At 53.0% G+C, this 19,971-nt stretch overlaps 7 protein-coding genes across 7 annotated transcripts; 2 read left to right on the top strand and 5 right to left on the bottom strand.

Annotated features, from left to right (window-relative positions):
- Nucleotides 1-788: 788 nt before the first annotated feature.
- On the bottom strand, nt 789-2,460 carry PSV08DRAFT_329125 (WD40-repeat-containing domain protein). The gene is made up of 3 exons (XM_014225194.2): nt 2,410-2,460; nt 2,196-2,361; nt 789-2,112 (listed from the first exon to the last, which is right to left on the bottom strand). The coding sequence occupies exons 1-3, from the start codon at nt 2,448-2,450 to the stop codon at nt 1,183-1,185; spliced, it is 1,137 nt and encodes a 378-aa protein (XP_014080669.1). The 5' UTR covers nt 2,451-2,460; the 3' UTR covers nt 789-1,182.
- A 202-nt stretch (nt 2,461-2,662) lies between these two features.
- Nucleotides 2,663-5,732, bottom strand: PSV08DRAFT_229655 (uncharacterized protein). The gene has a single exon (XM_014225192.1). It carries the CDS (start codon nt 5,678-5,680, stop codon nt 2,999-3,001), a length of 2,682 nt encoding a protein of 893 aa, XP_014080667.1. The 5' UTR covers nt 5,681-5,732; the 3' UTR covers nt 2,663-2,998.
- A 666-nt stretch (nt 5,733-6,398) lies between these two features.
- On the top strand, nt 6,399-8,026 carry PSV08DRAFT_329096 (uncharacterized protein). Its single transcript, XM_014225191.2, has 4 exons — nt 6,399-6,767; nt 6,822-7,021; nt 7,073-7,379; nt 7,435-8,026. Exons 1-4 carry the CDS (start codon nt 6,623-6,625, stop codon nt 7,896-7,898), a joined length of 1,116 nt encoding a protein of 371 aa, XP_014080666.1. The 5' UTR covers nt 6,399-6,622; the 3' UTR covers nt 7,899-8,026.
- A 984-nt stretch (nt 8,027-9,010) lies between these two features.
- On the top strand, nt 9,011-11,456 carry PSV08DRAFT_229652 (uncharacterized protein; the record flags this gene model as incomplete). Its single annotated transcript, XM_014225190.1, has 3 exons — nt 9,011-9,564; nt 9,611-10,822; nt 10,868-11,456. 3 exons carry the CDS (start codon nt 9,011-9,013, stop codon nt 11,454-11,456), a joined length of 2,355 nt encoding a protein of 784 aa, XP_014080665.1.
- Nucleotides 11,457-12,991: 1,535 nt separating this feature from the next.
- On the bottom strand, nt 12,992-14,383 carry PSV08DRAFT_14606 (uncharacterized protein). Its single transcript, XM_014225189.2, has 3 exons — nt 14,150-14,383; nt 13,580-14,064; nt 12,992-13,491 (listed from the first exon to the last, which is right to left on the bottom strand). Exons 2-3 carry the CDS (start codon nt 13,964-13,966, stop codon nt 13,216-13,218), a joined length of 663 nt encoding a protein of 220 aa, XP_014080664.1. The 5' UTR covers nt 13,967-14,064; nt 14,150-14,383; the 3' UTR covers nt 12,992-13,215.
- Nucleotides 14,384-17,058: 2,675 nt separating this feature from the next.
- On the bottom strand, nt 17,059-17,463 carry PSV08DRAFT_365379 (uncharacterized protein; the record flags this gene model as incomplete). The annotated part of the gene is made up of 1 exon (XM_014225187.1): nt 17,059-17,463. The coding sequence occupies one exon, from the start codon at nt 17,461-17,463 to the stop codon at nt 17,059-17,061; it is 405 nt and encodes a 134-aa protein (XP_014080662.1).
- A 33-nt stretch (nt 17,464-17,496) lies between these two features.
- PSV08DRAFT_355538 (uncharacterized protein) lies at nt 17,497-18,157 on the bottom strand (the record flags this gene model as incomplete). The annotated part of the gene is made up of 2 exons (XM_066092917.1): nt 17,497-17,709; nt 17,783-18,157. The coding sequence occupies 2 exons, from the start codon at nt 18,155-18,157 to the stop codon at nt 17,497-17,499; spliced, it is 588 nt and encodes a 195-aa protein (XP_065948212.1).
- Nucleotides 18,158-19,971: the final 1,814 nt, after the last annotated feature.

Genomic DNA, 19,971 nt, shown 5'->3' with positions numbered 1-19,971 from the left:
TCATAGTCAACACGTTGAGAATGAATATGAAACTCATATCCTTTGTTTTCCACCATCGCGTACTTAGCAAGAATACTAAGCGACGGAAAAGAACAAAGCTCAAGAACAGTGCTTTCACCTGCGTGGCGAAAGCCATGAGTTCCTACATGTGGTTTCACCGGCACAAGGGAGAAGCATCCTCGCACGACACTAAACCATGGACCAAATGATCTGTCAGAGCATGACGCTCCATATCTGCTGGTATCTTCTACACGCGACAACCTGAAAAGGCGACACTGGTAGCGGGGCTGCGGTAAACGCTCCCTGGCGTGAAGTATCTTCTCCCTTGTCTACGGTAGGCACGCATCACCCTTGGTGACGACATGGCTCGAGAAAAAAAAAGCTGAGACTGGCTCATCGCGGGGTATCGATCGGGAACGTCCGTTCGTGTAGATAGTCGGAAGAAAGACTCGAAGGGGTTTGTTGCATGCCTGGAAAAATCCAAACTCCGTTCAACGAAAGCCAAAAGGCCAGCTCGGCAGATGATGGTAATGTGTTGAGGAAATAGTAAGGGAAAATGGTTGCGAGAACAAAGAAAGATGGTGTGCACGGCTGAGTGAGGTGAGTTTGGGGGGGATGAGGGGTGAACTGGCCAGGAATATTTTGCTGTGAAGGTGAACGTGCCGCTTGTTGGTTGATCACGTGTCGATGAAAGGTGAGCTATAGGCCCGTGCTGGCGAACTCCATGGCACGAGTGCTAGACGCCAGTAAACAGCACCACTAGTCAAATCAAAATAGGAAAATGGGGAATACCAAGCTTCTCTTCATAGAGACAGGGAAGTCAACCATGATTCCGTTCCACATCCGGCATCAGACGACCAGCGTGAGGACAGATAAACTGTCTCCAGACCCAGGACGAACATTGGCGCTAAAATTGAGCTGTGAGCAGGGCGACCTTGATGCTTCTCGTAGACCGAGAATCCCTCGTAAAGATGGAAGGTGTGTAGCCTAAGCTACAGTTGCAAAGCTAGACAAGTTCATCCTTGAGCTAGTCACCGCCGGAGTGTGGGAGGGAACATGACTGTCTCAGCCAGTCATCTCGCTTCGAAATTTACCTAGAGGGGCCCGACCGGACAAATGGGATCGAAATTTCCCAGCAAACCTTGGTAACGCATGTCCGGTCGTCGGCTCGCTAGTCGATGTCTAATCGCTATCTTCCAAGAGCTCAGCGAGCTCCGCTTCTTCTTCCACGGTCAATAGACTCTCTTTTCGCTCTGGCTCCTTTGCTGTCTCTTCTCCAAGTCGTTCCTTCTCAGCTTCCTCAATGGACTTGGCAAGGTCTTGTGGCTTCAGGCTCCACTGTCTCACTGTGGCGTCGATACTGACGCTGATTAGACGCTGTCCCATCAAGAGAAGTCCTGTGACCTCTTCAAAGTGCCCACTAAAGGTATGGTGCAACCTGCCGCTAGCTCTCTCCCATACACGGACTTCTTCGTCTCTGCATGCAGTCACGATCCACCCGCCAGCTTCGTCAATCACGACGTCGCGAACAAAGTCCGGGTGTTCAAACTTGGAATCTTCTTCCCAATCTCGGCCTCTAGATAGACATTTTGCCGTCTTGTCTGCTGATGCGGTCCATAGATCACCGTCAGTGTCGAAACACAGAGCGTCGATACTGGTCTCGTGGGAAATGATTGGTGACGGCTGGATTTCATGAGCCGAGGAAGATGCAATCTGCCAACGTCTGATTTCTCGATCGCTTCCGGCACTGAAGACCGTGATGGCGTCTTTCCCAGGTTCGTAATCAACCGGGTCCAGCGCAAGAGCGAGGATACCCCGTGTGTGTCCTTTAAGTGTATGTAGTTTCTTTCCTGCAGCTACGTCCCACACTATGATGCTCGCATCCTGAGAGGCTGAAACGAGAACTTCCTTGCCATTCAAAGTAAAGGATATGATAGCCTTGACGAAATCACTGTGGCCTTGAAAGCGGGTGGACGCTTTCCGAGATGAGAGTGACCACGACCATATCGACTTGTCCCAGCAGCCCGCGAACAGCGTACCGGACTTTGGTGACACGGCGATAGAGGTCAGGGGAGCCGTGGGGCCGGAAAAAGTAGCAATGACTTTGCTAGTCTGTCGGAAGAGCAGTTAGCGACTGGTCGCTATCATCACGTCCAGCAGTGAAGCTGGAGCGTGGAGGCAGATGTCTGACCGACTTCAATATTGATATGCTTCACGCTGCCTGCAGCTTCAGCTACGTAGACATGGTGCTCATCCTGAGGATCCGCGATGATGGCGAGGATCTTGGATGGAAGCTTGGTGGGGTTGCCCTTTGTGTTCTTCGACTTGACAGCCTTGCGAGCCGTCTCCTCAAGTGCCGAGCTACATGATATCAGCCGGGATCAAGAGGCTCAAGGGCAGAATCGGTACGTCGTTTGGAAGTAATGGCCTGGGTCGTTGGAGAGCGACATGATATAAGATATAGGGAGGAGCGGTGACGCCTGACAGGTCGGCGGGTCGAGTTGGGCATGTGAGCTGTCGGCCCCGCAAATATGACTCCAAGGGCGCCAATAGGATGACGGCATAGACTTGGCGACAATGGCGCCACGAAGCTGCACACAATAGGGGCGAGACTGGCTAGCTCCCCCAACACCATCAGCCCATCATCATGCTCAACTTGTAGCAGCAATGTAGTATTAATATGTTTTCTTATATACTGAATGAAGATGACCCAGACGCCGCAGATCATTATACAAAGGAAATTTCGTGAGTCATGTGTCCGAGCAATGAAGCCCCATCTGTAGTACGGTCATGCCGTCATTAAGTCGTAAAATGCGTCGTAAGAGTGAGGCGGCATTGAAGCACACCCTTCATAACACTCCGGGGGGGGATATCTCAAATAGACATTCCAAGCAAGTCATTACTTTTCGTGAAACAAAGTCCCACAGTATGCGCCCAAAGAGGGAAATCTTGGATGCAATCATAAAATCGTAAATGCGGATACACATATACAAGGTCGTTAAAACGCGGGATTACCAGCAGGCGCGCTGGCTGCGAAGTCGCGGATCGCCCATCGCCATCCGCCGGGATGTTCACCGTTGTCGCGAAGGCCGCCGACCCAGCCTTCGACTCGACGGCGCCAGATGGCCTCTTCGTCACGTTGGCGGCGGATGAAACTGGGACCGACGTCGAACTCTTCGCCTACAAAGGCGGGATCTTCGGGGTTTGGTGTGCCGGTGCCACTCATACCGTTGCCGCCAGCAACGCTCTCGTTATCTTTCAAGTCTTCAAGGCCAGCAAAGGGGTCCTCGTCCTCGTCGACTTCGGAAGGTGAGCGAACGTCGTTCATCGGGCGAGGGGCTTTGAGCCAGGTCATTTTGACAGGATCAAACACCATGCGGCCTTCATATTGCACGCTTCGAGGCACTGAGATTTGTGATATCAATGCAGGTCGAGGCGGGGATGGTGCTGGTGCTGGCGCTGGCGGCTGGGCAAGTTTGGCTGCCCGTGCCGAGAAGCTCCTGTGTGCTTGAGAAGCATGAATGGACGAGAGCGCTATATGCGAGATGGACTGTGAACGATCGTGTGGGCGGCCCGTCTGGTTAGAGGGGGGTGCAAAAGTTGGTGTACTGGCAGTGGTCAAGGCAAGAGTAGTAGTGGAAGTATTAGGGTGGGAGAAGGAAACGAGCTCCTCCTCGTTACCTTCCCATCGCTGTAGGGTAGGGTTATAAGTCATGCCTTTTTCGTCTACATAGTGGTTAGTGGGAGCTGGGTAGTAGTGGTGGAGTGCCATACTATAGGACTGAGGCTGGGTCATCTGGCGGATTAACTGAGGTTTTTGCCCTGAGCCTTTCTTCTTGTGATTTGGGCTAGAATGAGGGCTGCGAGAGGCAACTTGAGCAGCCCAGCTCACAGGCCTTTGGGAAACGGAGCCATCCGCTCTTGACCTCGTGCCTGCCAATCGTTGCTCTCGTGCGTTCCTACTCGCAGCAGTATCTCGAGCAAATCGGGGAGTGTTGTCCACTTTAGGTGGACTTCGTGGAGTCTGAGGCTGGGGCGTCGCCATGCGGTCGGGCATGGGCAGGCGGGAATTACTGGGTTGAGTGCGTAAGGATTTGTTACTGCCAACATTACGTGGGACCTTTTCGAATTGCTTCTCTTTTGTAGCTGAGGTGGGCAGATCATCAAACATGTCAAGTTCGTGCCCATCCCCAAAGTTCCGCTTGCGCTGGGGCTGGGTTAGTTTTCTGGGGGGTGGGTTGCGTGCAAGTGCAGAGGGTGCCAAATCGCGTCGGACCCCTGCACGGCTCGGTGTCTCATTCTGATGTCCAGACGAGCGAGAGTAAGACCGCATAGAAGGAGAGAGGGGACGACGAGAGTCAGAGTCACGACGAAGATGAGTTTGTGAGGTACTCTTGGCCATGACGTGGTGTGACTGAGAGGAGGGACCACCAGCAGGGATGAAGGGCATGCGAGGTGGCTGAGTAGAGTTTATGTTGCGGAGGACAGGAGCAGATCGCTTCGCGCGGAGGAGCTGTGCGCTAGTAGTTGTAGGCATGGTCCTTGACGATTGGTTCGAGGCTGACGCGCCAGTCTCGTAGACGGGAGTTAGCCGGGTGCGGCTGGCGATGGACGGTAGTGGCCTTGGAATTCGCGATATGGTGGGTCGGTCGGTAAAGGTGAGCGTGGTCGCAGGACGAGCGGCGTGTGGCGCATTAGCCTTGTTGGTGGTCTTCTTTACGACAATATTCTTGTTCAAGGTGAGCTTCTTGCTGTCCAGAATTTCACCAGTGCCGAACTCGAAACCCTCCTCGAAATCCTCCTCGGGCTCAGCAGCCGGCTTTGCCTTTGGCGAAGGAGCCTTGGGACTCCCTAAGGGTGAAAAGAAGGCGGGACCAGTGGTGGGTGATAGGGGTGGTTCTTGTGTAGGGAACGACGTAGGTGGTGCTGGGGCAGATGTTGGGCCGAGCTGAAGCGGTGGAAGGAGAGATAGTTCAGGCGGACGCTGGGTTGAGTCCTGCTGGTGTAGGTGGTCGGTCTTCTTGAGCTTCTCCAGACGGGCGCTGAAGTCCATGGGCTCGGTGGGCAAGACGAGGCCGCCGAGGTCGTCTTCTTCGCTCTCCATGGTCATGCAGCTGCCCAGGCTAGGGCTCATGGCGGAGACGGAGGAGCTGCGGGCACCGCGAGTGGCCTGTCGCGTGCCTGCAAAGCGGATGCCCAATGAACCCTCGCCCCAGTCGAGGTCATCATCGGCATCGTCAGCAGGCGTGCGAGCGGCGAGCGGCTTAAGCTTGAGTCCTTCGGAGGCGTTTGCGGGAAGCTCGAGGTCGTTGCCCCAGTCATCGTCGACTTCCATTTTCTTGGTCGACTTCTTTTTCCCCAGCCTCTTGATGGACCCCCCTAGCAGGGCGGACGAGGGCACGTTTGCGGGTATGGGGATGCCGGCCTGCTTTGCGGCCGAGGTGATGGCAGAGGCGTTTGTAGCCTGGTCGTCGGGCGAGATGAGAAACTGCCAGTCGTCCTGGGACTCTGATTCGGAACGCACGCTCATGCGTGACGAGAGCGAGTGGACCGTCGAGTTCTTGAAGAGCAGGCCGTCGGAGCGGTCGTCGAAGTCGCCGTCGTCCCACGACTCCATCCTGGAGCTGTTGGACGAGATGGAGGCGATGCGCGCCGCGAAGGAGCGGTTGTTGGCCGCCATGCTCGGGGGGCAGCGCGAATGACCGCAATTGCGTGTTGTCGTGTTTGGATGCAGGATCTTCGCGAGCAATGCAGGAGGTTGGGGGTGGGCCACGAAGGTGGTCACTGGGCTGTCAGGTTCCTGCAGCACAAGCGAGCCAGGCGGTGGGCAGCTCGAGGAAGGCGCGCCCCGAGGTCCGCCCACTAGCCACGCCTGTGTGGGTGTGTCGACGCCAGCGACGACGGCCTAGTCGCAAGAGAAGGGCACTGGTAATTGGCCGGGCTGCGCAAAAAACAACGGACGGGCATGCGGATTGCTGGCGAACAAATGCTGTTGCTGTTGCTGCTGCAGGAGGGGTGGGCTTGCTTGGTTCATGTCCTTGTTGTTTGTGTACAAAGAGAGAGAGAGAGAGGACGTTGCTTGTGTACGTATGCATGCATGGATGAATAAAGCCAGTGCAACGAGGGCCTGCATCCGTACATATACTTTTACTTTACATTACATTACACGCCTACTTACTACACCTCCGCCTGCTGCCCACACACCCTCTGCCCTTGGCCCTCGTCAGACCCTGACTCCTCCCTCCTGGTGGCGTGCCTCGTGTGCAGGACGGATGCCTGGACATCAACAAACACTAAACCCTAACCACACACGCCCGGCGCAATGCTGCCTGTCTCTGCCTCCTCAAAGCCTGCAACATAAACCTCGGGGCCCTGCCCGTCTCACATGCTCAATTAACTACCGTTTCAACATCCCCGCGCGCCGTATTGCTAAACAATCGGTGCCAGTCCCTGGTGCTGTTCAGGAGCACTCATCGACCCGCTGCGCTTGCGACAACTCCAGCCCTGGACCCGCTCAGATCCTCGTCCGGGCCCTGCAAGCGTCCTAACCTGCCCTACCGGCTAACTTCCCGCAGCACCGCCTAGCTTCTGCACATCACGCCTCACGCATCACGCCCCAGCAATGCCCACTCGTTGCTGCATCGTCCCCGTCGAGCCTGCCGACGGCCGCGGCGACGCGGTTGTCGTCGAGGTCTTGCACGAGGGCAGCCATCCGCTCGATGTCAGGCTCGTAGGCTGCGAGGGCGAAAGCCCATATGTTGCTTCGAGTAAGCCCTTGTTGCAAAGCAGGTACAGAGTTCATTTACTAACCCCGGTCCCAGTTCGGTACCGCAATCTTGCAGAATTGCAGCACAAATTCAAAGGGACCGATGACGAGTGGGCGGCAATTTTGTCTCATTTCCTCTTGATGAAACAGCCTGCAAGCCAACATGCCCATCTCTTGCATGGCGTCCGCATGGTGTATACTTTGAAGAGTGGAACACTAGCCATCTCCTTCCGCCAGGACGTTCAAACCATAAAGGTGGGCTAGCTGAACGACCGAACAAGAAAAAGCCTGGCCTAACCCGTGTAGGTCACCTTGGGCGAGATCGTCTTACCCCAGGACGATGAGTTTGAGTTTAATCCGTTCGACTGGGCCCGCACTTCCGCCATGGCACACGCACAAACACTGCAACACATGGCCGAACTGGAGGCCCGCGTAGGTAGCGAGCAAAACACAGTTGCCAAGCTGACCGCGCAACTCGATGACTTTATCAAAACCAAGAATGAGGCGGAATCGGTTATGCTGCAGCAGTTTATGGAGCTGCTGAATGACAAAAAGAGGAAGATCCGAGACCAAAGCCGCCTATTGGCTGGTGCAAAGGTTGCCCAGACGACAGGTAATGCCAGTCTGCTGTCCAAGGTACATTCGCAAGACTGACTTTTGCTGTGCAGCGACCGCTGTTGAAGCGACAAGAGGCAACACCAGAGCGTGCAAGGCGGGCGCATCACGAGCAAGCAAGCGCAAAGCTTCGTCGCAATCAGCGCAGCCAGTTTCTGGACTAGAGCCTGAGTCGGACAGCGACCAGATGGAGATGGACCAAGCAAAAGACGAGGAACGTGACGAAGAAGAAGTAGAAGATGCTGTAACACCAGAGCAGTCTGACGATGAAACTGACGAAGAGACTGGTTCCGCCCCGCGTCAAAGAGCGAGATCATCCGAAACAGTCGGGGATGGTTCTGAGGTTGCACATGGTGGTGGCACTGCGGAAGGCACAGAGACAACGGGCGTTCCCCCACCCCGAGTCCTGCCATTCAGCAAAAGGACAGTAGCAACGCGAGGCAAGGGTGCAACAGCAAAGTCCTCGCGCGCAGCAGCCTACGCCGAGGATGACGAGACAGATGATGAGGAACTGTGAGTAGGTAGTCACTCTTGAATGCTTGCGTGAATGCTTGCGTCAAGAAATCATGTCGTGTCAGGTATGTAGCGGCCGTATAACAAAGAGACGATACTTGGCCAGACCGAGGCTTGCCACAAGCATTTGCCACGAGGCAGCCTTGGTCTTGTTGGTTCCACAATGGGGAGTGTTGCGGAATGCAGTTTGAGCAATGCAGTTTGCGCTGCGTGTCGGAGTAGATGCTCAACAAGGCCCTGCACCGTCGGTCACGTGCATTGTCAAGGCGCCGACGCTTGCCCTCTGCCGACTGAAGAATACGCAGTGGCAGCAGCAGCACGGCTGGACATTCCTGTTGCGTACATGTGGCTGGTGAAGAGGATTGTATCTGTGGGCCGACAATGTATGTGCAGTGCAAGTGTGCAGTAGGAGTCGGTTGATGGCATGCGCGCCTCTAGTCCAGCACGACAGGGCACGTCGCAAGCACAGGCAGTGGCCATGAGCAGATGATGGGAAAGACGGCAATGCCAGGGCTGCAGCCGCAGGCGTGGCTGCATGCCGTCTATCGTGGCCATGCCGTGTACTTGTGTGAATGCAATGCAATGGCGCACGACTAAAGGGATCTGCAGGTGATGTGGTGTGGAGCAGAGCGTGTCGGTGCCAGGCGGGCGACCAATGGCCGACGCAGAGGCTCCGACGAGCTGGAAGCGTTGCGCGCGCACGTCAAGCCTCTGTGCCAAGACATGTCCACCTTGACATGTCGCTCCTCTCCTCCAGTACCGTCGCAAACGCCAAATCGCCCTCTATACCCCATCACGCCCGTAGTTGCCGTCGTCGCCACCGCGCCGCGCCCCAGCAATCCTCCATCCCAGCCTGGCGGGTCCCGAGGCATCACCGCCAGCACCAACGGCGACGTGACCGCGGGTGAGGCCTTCACCACAACATCAACAACAACCGCAGGCCTCGGGTCCTATTGTGCTGGCGCGCGCTGAACACGAAGCCCTCATCCCGGCCGAGCGCTCCCTCTAATGCTTCTCCGCTCCCGCACGTCGTCCCACTGCACATACCGCCGCCCGCCTGCGACATACCCACCACGCGCGACATCCCCCACCCTCAATCCCACGAGCTAGCACGCCATGACGGGCCCAGATGCAGCTGAGCACCCCGGCGATCCCTCCCGACCTCTCAAGCGCTCCCGCTACTCGGCCCACGACCAAGAAGAGCTAGACCTGCTCGACACCATCGTCAAGCGCATCAAGGTCGCGGTGCCGCCCACTCCCTACATACTCTCTACTCCCTCGCTGGACCCGTACCGCTATCACTCACAGCAACAAGCCAATGCCTGGATGATAGGAAGGCTTTGGCGCCCGGATGAAGAACACCTTCAGTACAGAACCTACCTCTACCGCGAGCCATGCCAGGACTGTTTCGAGCTACAAGCCGGCCAAGACGAGGAGCCGGAGCCGGAGCCCCCACGGTCGCAGGCTGTAAACGGCCAACCGACAAAGAAGAAGCCCAATCTATCAGCTTTCAAAGTCAAGCAGGTCAACGGCGCTGCTGCTCCTGGGGCAAAGATCAGCTCGTCCAGTCGCCCGCCCACCAAAAATACGTCAGATCAGGCCAACGGCGCTACCAAGTCCGAAAAGCTCTCTGCACCTGCCCAAAAGGCCGAGCCCAGATCGCCGGGATCGTGGGTACACCGCTCCAGACGCAATTGCTCTGCTAACATACAACAGCTCCTCCAACAACATGCGCGACGATCGCAAAGCGACGCGCGAAGCCGCCCAAGTCAGCTCGCGCCCCCGCGCTCCTTCCACTTCGCAGAAGAGCGACACGGCCAGCTACAAGAGCCACGTAGAAAAGTCGGACCCTTCAAACTCCACACCGCACGGCTTGCCTCCACTCCTATCACCTGTTCGAGAACCGCTTGGCAATCCGTACGGGCTCCCTACTATTCTATCGCCCACACTACCCTCCAACGTGCAAGCCGAATTGGACAGGCTAGAGGTGCAACGGAAGCGCGCAGACTCGGACGCATCTATATCGTCGTCAGATATCAAGAGCGCGCCCATTGCTGTACCGCCCGACTCATCACAAAAGTCCAGCGCATCTCTCAAGACTGAGAATCGCGGACGTTCATTATCTATAAACGGCAAATCGCCAAACCCCGAACCAGTCAGTCCCTCACAACAAACACGTGCCAATATGATTGTGAAACTGAAATTCTCAAAGCCAAAGGCACAGGTTGTGAGCCAAATTCTACGCCTGCCTCCAAAGCGCTCAAGTGCCGAGAAGAAAGAACGCACCGATACGCCAAAAGCTACAGCGACAGACAACCAGCCCAGGGTTACTGATCCGCCCGTTATCAAGAAGAAGCCAGTACCCAAGATCACTGCTCGGCGGACAGAGCCAACCACACCAGCATCCACCTCTACCCCAACCACCAGTGCAAAGCCAACCCCGGCAAGTGCCAAGGTCGTCGAGAAACGACTGCGAACTGAGGAAGATTGCTCCTTGGCGGTACCTCCCGCTAAGCGCCCACGGGCAAGCTCAACGAATGAGCCTCCTGTCACTTCTGCACCGACCACGGCATCTCCAGCCGCTTCGGCAAAACCCTCTGCTCAGAAGAGCAATCCACTCCACCCGACACCCAAGAAAGACATAAGATCCATGAACATGCTACGCACTCAATCTTCAGAAAGCAACGAAGCAACTCCGGGTCGTTCCGGCGCAACTCCCGCCGGCTCCAAAGCGGAGCTCAAGGCCGGGCCCACATCCGCACCCCTGAACAACAAGAAGCAAATCGACATTTCCTTGCTTGGGCAAACATCGGCGAAGTTGAACCAGACAGGTCGCGCTCTGAAACACGAGGCAACCAAAATATTAAACACTGCGAGCAGCAAAAAGGACGAAAAGCGAGCTGCCGTCACCAACCTGGAGTGCATCTTGTAAGTTCATCTCTATTACCGATCTTGGCTAGACTGACCAATTAGGGCATACATGGCCGCATATTTTGCTCAAGATCTGTCGCTAAACCTCCGCGGTCGTGCCGGCGAGGTTGAGCAGACATGGAAGACCCTGCTACCGCTCTGTCTGTCGTATTCCAGATGCACGAGAGACTTTCAACACCTCGACGGACTCCGCTCCTACCTCAGCTCTGTCATCGCCTCTGCAATCTGCACCCATGTGTCACAACGCTTCAGTAGCTCCAAATCTCACGACTCGCCACAGGATATCAACCACCCAGAATCTGCTCGACAGCATATTGAAAACTTTGCCCTTCTCTCCGATCACACATTGAAGATGAATCGCCACTATCAAGAAGCAAGAATTGCTCTGCCTTTCGAGGACCTGCAAAACATCTACAAGAAGACGTATGCGGGTCGAGAAGTTAACGCCAAACTTGCACGTGAGCCAGAAAAGGTGAGCGGCGCCAAAATGTCTGGTCCGTATTTTCTCCCGCTCGGAATAGATACAACACCCATCCAAGCTGTCCGGTTTGGTCTGAAGTTCCTGCACGAGTATTGCGAGAAGGAAAAACTCGAGTACAGTCTCAGGGTCAACCTTGATAGGCCAGAGTGAGATGGTGGTCGATGTATTGATTAAAGAGTATTACGAAACGATTTATTGCCCGAGCAGTCTCCAAAGCCGCCTCACCTTACAAGGACGAGTAAACGAATATCCAGAAATCCATGCAGGAATCTCGTCAGACACATCATCTTTAACTTAAACTTTACATTTGCGTCCTCCCCATCAATTCCAGCTACGACGTGTTAACGACCGGTTTACCCACTGTTCCTCGAGTAACCCACCCCCCCTCGAAAACATCCATCCCACCACCAAAATTTTCCTTAATCCTGGGTCGGCATTCTGCTTCCAAATCGCCCAAATATTGCTTCCAGCGGGATCTGGCCTTCTTTCTCTGGGCTTTTTTTTCCAGTTGTTTTATGCGAACTTGACAGTACACACATACGTACCAAGCCTCAATCACTCTGATACCCCCTTGTTTTTCAAGGCGCGCGCGTTCGGATTAGACATGCTCTTCTTTTGTTTTTTTAAACTCACTCCAACATACAACTGCATGGTTTGAAGGTGTCATCTCTTCTTATCTTTTTCTTTTCCTCTTCTTTGCTGGTTTCGGATCTTGATCTCTCTCTCTTTTTTGCTTTGGTTCGGCGCGGATTATCAACAATGGAGGCAATTTCCATAGTTAATGAGTGTGGCGGGAAACTTTCTTTTTTTTGATCGTTTGCTGATTTGGAGGGAGTTTTTTTTTTGGGACTCTTACTACGAGAGATTGTGTAGGTTTGTCATGATTTAGCGCGGCGTGTGGAGAGAACTGGGTTTTTTTCGGGTTCTTTTTTTTTGTGTCTTGATAAGAGTCTCTGAAGATGCGATACCGAAGGGCGGCGTGTATGGGGGGGACCTAACGATTATCCTGATACGTTGCAAAAAAAAAAAGTTCAAATTGAAGATTGAAAGTTTAGTTATGGGAACTTGTGGTGATGCAGTAGGAAAAAAAATCCGATGTGCTATTCTCTTCTCCATGATGCAAATTTAGGAAATCGATGCTACACTCTCTGACAAGATGGATTTCATACCATCTCACACGCAATACAAACTGCCTCAGAATTGTCCACATTACTTCACCAACCTATCCCACATACACAACACCACCACTACCCAACCCCCCATCCTCCCCACTTTCCCATCTTCACCGCCTTACTTCCAACGCCCCCCCTCCCCCTTCGTCCTGCATCTTACTCACCTTTTCGTATTCAGAAAATCGAGCAAAACACCTCTTTCTTCCTCTTCTTCTTTCCTATATTTTCCTCCGCTTGAATGGGGGAAAGATATTTACAATCTTAATGACATACGGAATACTGTACGTGTATGGGTGGAAAAAGTTGGGTAGGATAGTGGGATAACGGGGTTATGATTGAAGGAGATGGTGAGGGGAGATGGGGTGGGAGTGCGTATGGCGGATGGGAAGAGTAGGATTGTCGTGGCAGCGGGGGAAAAGTGAGTCTAGGTTGTATGGGGATCTGAAGGAGATGTTAGATGTAGGATTGAATAGGATGGTAAGTGCACTGCAGTTACATGGAGAATATGCTTAAATCTTAATCGCTTTCCATTTCTTGCCTAATCATAACTCATAACTACCCGAACTCGCCAATTGTTGCAAAAGTCACATGTTGTCATCCCTACCCCCACCCATCATATACACACAAACCCAATCCGAAAAAAAAAACACAGAGATCCCATAATATATACCTTTGATAACCACAGACACAAACTATATACCCTCGTTTCCCCCCAAAACCCAAATCTCTCACATGATTCAAGCTCTCGCCTTCTTCCCCATCAACGGCATCTGCGACCCCTCCTTGACCTGCACCCTGGGCCCCAAGAACTCGCTCGCCTCGGAGCGTCCCGGCAACTCACCAATCTTGTTCCACATGAGCTGCAGCTGCACATGGCCGGGCGTGATACCCATCTGCTGGGAGCCCCAGCGGTACTGCCACAGCGGGAGCTTCTCATGGGGGTTCGGCGTGTGCTTGGCGTCGTAGAAGCAAGCTACGTCGCCGAAGCAGAGGAAGACGTATTCGAAGCCGTTCTAAATTTCCCTCGCCTAGTTAGCCAAAGAAAGAAACTAATTGCGGGATAGGTAGGTAGGTAAGGGTTGAGGAAGGGGGGACACGCACGATTGTGTAGAGTTGATCGTAGATGTCTGCGACACGCTCACCGCAACTCCATGCTGAATCTGTCTTTCCGTAGTAACTGTCCGTGTTCTTTTCTTGCTTGTCGTCTTCGAAGGTGCAGTTTCCCTTTGACGTGCTAAGCGTGTAGGGGAAGTCTTCTAGGCGGGAGAAGACGCCGCATTTGTTGAAGGGGCTCTTTTCCGATATAAACTTGCCGTTTGTGTCGAGGCAGCCGACGGTTGCCTTTGGTGTTGCCGTCTGCCAATTGTCCGATTTGAGCACGTAAATGTGGCCGATGCCGCTGAAGTCTGATTGCTGGATGCCTGCAAACGCAGGTGTCACTATGGATGCGACGAGGAGGAAGAGCGTGGTAGGGAGATGCGCCAACATCTTGAAACAAGAATGCTGTCCGTTGTATGTTGTACACCGAAGTCAGGTGACGACGAGTTTGGGAAAAGTAGGTAGGTAAGTAGGTCCAATGTTCAACACTACGTCTGTTAGTCTAGAACCGGACCCAAAAAGCTTCTTATAAGCCTGCTCTGGCCCCGTCACACAGGTTATTATTTCACTCACCCCAACGTTATTACCACCAACGCAAACGCGGAAAACAAGGATCGAAAATATTCCGCCCGCTTGGGCCTTCCTTCCAAGGCCAAACAAACCAACACCCCCCTCCTTCTTCACTTAATAACAAACTGCAAAACAAGAAAGGGATCCCTAGTGAAAGTGAAAACGGTCCCCACACCTTGCTTTGGGCACCCTTTGATATTACCGAAACAAGACGAAGTGTCTGCCTGCACGATAAATTAGGTACCCCAGAAGACGCAATTTCGGGTCCCCTCCTCGTGACGGCGGAAAACCCGCTTTCCGTTTTCAGCGTTAATCCCAGTTTCTCACTAGACTCCCCCCCTCCACCCCCCCGCTTTTTTTTTCGCAACCACACACAAGACACGTACTTTGTTCGCTCACTGCTCGCTCCCACCAACAGGCAAGAGTGCGTGACCTTGATGTTTTAATATCGGGCCCGTTTTCTTTTGAAGCGGATTGTTCCGTGAACGGTGTGAAACGACAAGAAAAGAAGATGATAGTAGTAGTGCGCACAAGAGCCGAGGAGCGCGTGATATGCAAGTTTGCAGTTGTTACTTTACGAGGTAGCGCCACGAGTGGGTAGATGGGGAAACATGGCGAATCAGTGGTAGTGGGGCAGATATTAACAAGGGAGAGAGATAGAGAGAGGAGGAGGGGAAAGGAGCCGAGTGGCTTGGGAGACAAGAAAGAGCTCGGGTTTTTTGTTTCTGTTTTATCCTGTTTGTTTGCCGAAGATGTGTAAGTGATCTGTCAGCGGAAAGGTGGGCGATACAGAAGGAAGGGGAGGGGAAAGCTGAGGTTCGGACATCGCAATCGGGGGGCTAACTACTACTAGCTGGGAAATTGTGGGGATGGTGGCGCGGTGTTGTAGGCCTGGGTGTTACGTCGTGTCAGCCGCATGGAGAACGAGGAACTTTTTTTTGTTTACACATGTTGTGTTCTGAAACTTGAGACGTTGAGGTCAAGTCGTACAGTGGTGTTAACCTATGCTCTGGGGAAAGTGGGGTTTGCATTGTTTACTAGTATATGGTGATGTAGGAAACCGAAGAAAGTTGCGGACATGAGGGTTGTACATCAGCACTGTTAGGCAACCAGTCAGCTTCCGACGTCTACGATGGACCCCTACGTACTCATATCTTACTATCTGTCTATCCCAGCCCATGTCCGTCTCATGTACGCATCACAACATGCACTTTCAAAGCCATCTCCGCAACCCTAGCTAACCCCCGTTGATCTCCCGTCGTGTACCCGCCAGCCCGCCAGCCCGCCAGCCCGACCTACCGAAACCAGGCAAGCGCTTCCGAACACCTTATGTAGTACACGTCTTATCTAACAAGTCTAGAGCACCATGGGCCGTTTAACTAGGTACGGCAGAAGCCTTGCGGACTTCCTCAATGGCATCATCCCGGCTGCCATCCTTGGGTTCATCTGTCAATTCTACACAGAAAATAATACTCCAGTACCATCGCTCCATTATCTACATTTTCCTACTGCAACGGGACAACTAAAGCCTACATGGGAAAACCCTGGAGGCGATAAACACGCTCTTATTCGCGCCGCACTATATCCCGACGAGACTGTGGCTATATCTCCATTCGCCGCCGTGCAACCATCACACGTGTCAGTTACGATGATATGTGTCGCCGCCACCGCCGCCACCACGGCCATGGTACATGGACATGAAACGTTTTTGCCAGCCAATAGGCCTTCTCTCCCACACTTTCTGCTTTCCAAGGCGCTCTCAACAAGACGTCGACACGTCACCTTTTCTGCGTCTTCCGACGGAGCTGAGGAGTATGATATATGACTATGCAAGCAGCAGCGGCAGATACGAAACAAGGTACATGATCAATTCGTGTTGGCCTCGGACGATATTTCTTTTGACGCTGATGAAATGCGCAAAAAGTTTCGAAGATATCGCCATCTATCGTCCTCGGAAGAAGCAGAGCGAAGATGCTGTTTCCTACGTACTCCGAGATGATGCTATAATTGCTATACATGGAGCTTGTCCGTCGATAAGCGTGCTCTTGGTTTGTAACAAGGTATATCAGGAAGCGCGTGAGCAGTTCTTGTCAACGACGGCATTCGAGTTGCATCCGTTGAGAGTGACGGCTCCTGGATGTATGAATACAACACCTTTATACTGGAGCATCCAGCGAATGAGTGTCTAGAGAAATCAGCACGTGTGCGGATGATGAGGAAGACACGGTTGCGTGTCGATATAGCGAAGTTTAGCTGCTATCGACAGAGGCAACCGCGTGGGCCACGTGCCCGCATGTTGACTGTGTGTGCATATGATGAGATTGACTTGAAGGCTGGTACAGAGATGCTTTGGACGAGTTCGAGAAGATTGTTCGAGATTTTTAAGACAGCTGCGCCTAATTCGAGGGTCGTGAATGTGCATTGGGTCGATGACTTTCCGCATGCGGTTAGCGGGCGTGATATGGACATGAGGGCTAGCGTCCTGCGACCATTTTCTGAACTCGATGGTGTGATGTTGCGTGCGAAAAAGCTAGTCATCGTGGGGAATGAAAGAAAAGAGGTTCTTGGGATGTTTAAAGGCATACTTTTGTAATCTGCATAGTAAAGAAAGCTAATTGAGGGAATTACTTTGGAAAAGTAAATTTGGAAAATGTTGATATTTCAAAACTATGCACAAATTGAATGACTCCTAATACCTAGGAAAATAAAGCCATGACCTGCCAAACTCCATGGATAGAATCTCAACACCGCTACCTTTCTACAAACTTGAGACAGTTGCCCGCAATTTCCCACAAAATCATGGAAGAGCAGCAACTGCAACGGTCCAATAGCCCGGTAACATGTGACGCCACTCGATCGCATTCCATTTAGCTACCTGGACAACCGTAAAGGCGACAAAGGAGAAGACGATCTTACTCGGGCGTTGCGAAGTCATTCGTATGCGTACAATCGAGGCACATGCCCTTGACATCGGCATACATCCGGTCGAGCGTACGAATGGCCTTGTCATTCAGAGAGATAGCCGACTTACAGTTGCAATTGGCATTTTTGCAAATTTTGGTCAGGGTCTCGGTAGTAGGGGTACCAACCTGCACCAGTTGATCCCTGATTTTCTTAATGGATTGCTGTTCAAGAGGCCACATTCCTCCGGATACGAGCGTATGGAATATAGTGCCAACACGCAACTTGAATGCGTTGCACACGTCCTTTTCATCGATAATAGTGTCGAGTGCTTCCTCCACTTGCTTCTGGCACAGCATCTGAGCAGCTTTTACTTCCTGGAACAGGACTACCGGTAGTCTTTCGTGACCTTGCATAGCAGTGGCGATGTCCATGATAGTTGAACGATCTCAAATTATGCTTCGTGTGACTTTGTTGAAAGATTGGGGCAGATCGAGGAAGTATGTCGCAAGGATCAATTTCTCGAACTCCGCATCCTCTGGATTCTGCAAAAGCAAGGTAAACCAAATCAAAGACTGCGTTTGGATAGCTTCCGTGCACCCGTACTTGTGGCAAACGTATGCGAAATTGGCGAACTCGGTGATTTTCAGCTTGTCTGGCAGCTGGAATGTTTTGAAATGGGTGATCAGGCATAGCAGAAAAAATCGATTTCGGATCATCGCCAGAAAGTGGAACAGTAGGCGGTGAACTTGTCGGCAAAGGGTGACCCGCATAGGAGTTACGGCAAAACATGATAGAAAATAACGGCGAGGCATGGCTGAGGACCACAGACGAGACCAAAAGCCTGCGTGTTCCCTGTCCAGATGTTTCGATAGGCTCAAGGATGACGTCTCCTCGAGCACTTGTGACTTCTGGGCGTCCTCCTGTAGACTTGTCAGTGGATTCTGTCGGGCTGTCGGAAATTGTAAATTCCGCTGGAGTATCGAGAACTGTAGATTCTGCTGGAATTTCAGGAACCGTAAATTCTGCTGGATTGTCAAGAACCGTACGGTCAACCCGTTTCCGGGATGGACATGTATCGTCGTTCTTACGCTTCTGTGGAGCATTCATGGTGCTGCTGCAGAGTTTGTAACTGGTGGGTTGTGGTTGCCCAAGCTGTAACCATGTTACAAGAGAAGCATTGATATGTTTGAGGACTTGTAAACATTGTGAATGATCACAAACCACTGTAATCTTGACTATCAGTTGGGTTCCATTAGACTTTACCTCAAAGTCTCCCTTTCCTGGACAATCAAAATCTTCTTGTATGTGGTGTTTGTTCCAATAACCATATCAGGCTCTTTTACAATTATGCATGGATCGGTTATAAATTCTCCTCAAGTTGTTGCACTATACGGAGATGATAGTATTTTGGTTGTGGAGTCAGCGGAAAACTGGTGGCCTAGAGCGCAGAGTAGAGGCCATGTGGTCGACTTTGCGCAGTTCAGGTACATGAAAGGGGGCAGTCATTCTTGAAAAATCAACAGACATGGAGCGTGCCCAGGATGCTCAGCGGTGAGCTCGTCATGGAGACCAGTGCAGGGCCGCGAATGGCTGGCAGGAGACAATGCTCGAACCATGTGTCCACAGTGGATATTGTGAAGCGATTTGCCACTTTGCGGGTGAGTGCCATTCGACTTGAGGAAGGTACGAAACACCACATAAACGAAGACACGACCGAAGGACGAGGCGTGGGAGAGGCAGGACTTTCCATTGCAGCCCAAGAACGGGATATGTGCACCTTGTAATGCTCCTGTAAGCTGAAGACTAGCAAGCTGCGGGATCAGTCTACTGAATCGGGAGAAGCAATGCGTAGCGTCAGCTGGCGATGTGGGTTTAGCACGAATTGCCGGTTGCTGGATTTAGGAGGGGCAGGCAAAGTGGTGTCGGCGCCGTGTTTCGGCCGAAAGATAAGAAGCATCTCCGGGCGCTGAGCACCGAAACTCGGAGGGAACGAGGTAAACACCGACCGTCGTCCTACTTTGCTGCGAGCTTCGTTCGGCTTTTGGCGGCGACAACTCGCAGCCGCAGAAAGGCGAGACTCGACCGCGAGGGGTAGCCCCATTTGCGTCTGCCGCGGGACGGCATTTTGGGTTTCGGTCGTCTGGATCGGCTTGGCCGCGACATCACACTCGATATGGAGTTGGGTGTGCCAGCACTGCGCCTATTCCACACTTACACCCCCACTACACGTCGTGTCCACGGAGCTCAGGATAACCACTCGTGGCGCCAGTCACAACGGCCATGGTATACTGGACGCAATTATTTCCCTTGTACACACGTAGACACCAGTACCCAGCTCAATGACCAGGGGACCAGCCCACTGTGTATGCAGCCAAACACACAGCTTACTTGCATTGGAGGGGTAACTGCATACATGGATAGCCCCACAACCCCTCGATCAAGGCCTTGGAGGCTGACGAGACGGAGCACTAGCGTACGCGCGTGTAAGATGCCTTAGGTCCAAGACGAGGCTCGATTTACGCACCTGCACATGCGTGCCATCGACGTCGGGCAGCTGCTCCGGCAACGGAGCAATTGCATTGGCCCACTTGGTCCCATTGACTACTATGCATGCTACCCGTCTCTCGCGCGAGGCTTCACGATGCCAGAATAGGGAATCAACTGCTAGTGCCCGGCCCTGGCGCATCTTCGACCTGGTTCGCGCCATTGGATGCGACCCCGCACCCGGCGCAATGCGAAGTAATTGCCAAACACGACCGTCGTACCCGCAGGCGCTGCTCCTGGCCCAGCCTCTCTTTGCGCGCACCGTGTCGCATTGAACCAAGTGGGGGAAAGGGCCAGCTGAGTTCAGACTCGGGGCCCACGACCCAAAGAGCGAAAGCCAACAACACGCGTGGTGGGGACGAGCGGAGGATATATAA

The sequence above is a fragment of the Bipolaris maydis genome, assembly GCF_028858645.1.
Source record: "Bipolaris maydis strain C4 unplaced genomic scaffold PSV08scaffold_14, whole genome shotgun sequence".
Lineage (NCBI taxonomy): Eukaryota > Fungi > Ascomycota > Dothideomycetes > Pleosporales > Pleosporaceae > Bipolaris > Bipolaris maydis.
This window is presented reverse-complemented; position numbering and strand designations above follow the sequence as displayed.

Bases quoted from the DNA above. Each gene is read 5' to 3' on its own strand.
- PSV08DRAFT_329125 (XM_014225194.2), bottom strand. From the start codon at position 2,450: ATGTCGCTCTCCAACGACCCAGGCCATTACTTCCAAACGAC. The intron at 2,362-2,409 runs GTACCGATTCTG...GATATCATGTAG, and splicing joins GGCCATTACTTCCAAACGAC to CTCGGCACTTGAGGAGACGG. The intron at 2,113-2,195 runs GTCGGTCAGACA...CTCTTCCGACAG, and splicing joins TGAAGCATATCAATATTGAA to ACTAGCAAAGTCATTGCTAC.
- PSV08DRAFT_229655 (XM_014225192.1), bottom strand. From the start codon at position 5,680: ATGGCGGCCAACAACCGCTCCTTCGCGGCGCGCATCGCCTCCATCTCG.
- PSV08DRAFT_329096 (XM_014225191.2), top strand. From the start codon at position 6,623: ATGCCCACTCGTTGCTGCATCGTCCCCGTCGAGCCTGCCGACGGCCGC. The intron at 7,022-7,072 runs GTGGGCTAGCTG...TAACCCGTGTAG, and splicing joins AGGACGTTCAAACCATAAAG to GTCACCTTGGGCGAGATCGT. The intron at 7,380-7,434 runs GTAATGCCAGTC...TTTGCTGTGCAG, and splicing joins AAAGGTTGCCCAGACGACAG to CGACCGCTGTTGAAGCGACA.
- PSV08DRAFT_14606 (XM_014225189.2), bottom strand. From the start codon at position 13,966: ATGTTGGCGCATCTCCCTACCACGCTCTTCCTCCTCGTCGCATCCATA. The intron at 13,492-13,579 runs GTGCGTGTCCCC...AGGGAAATTTAG, and splicing joins ACGATCAACTCTACACAATC to AACGGCTTCGAATACGTCTT.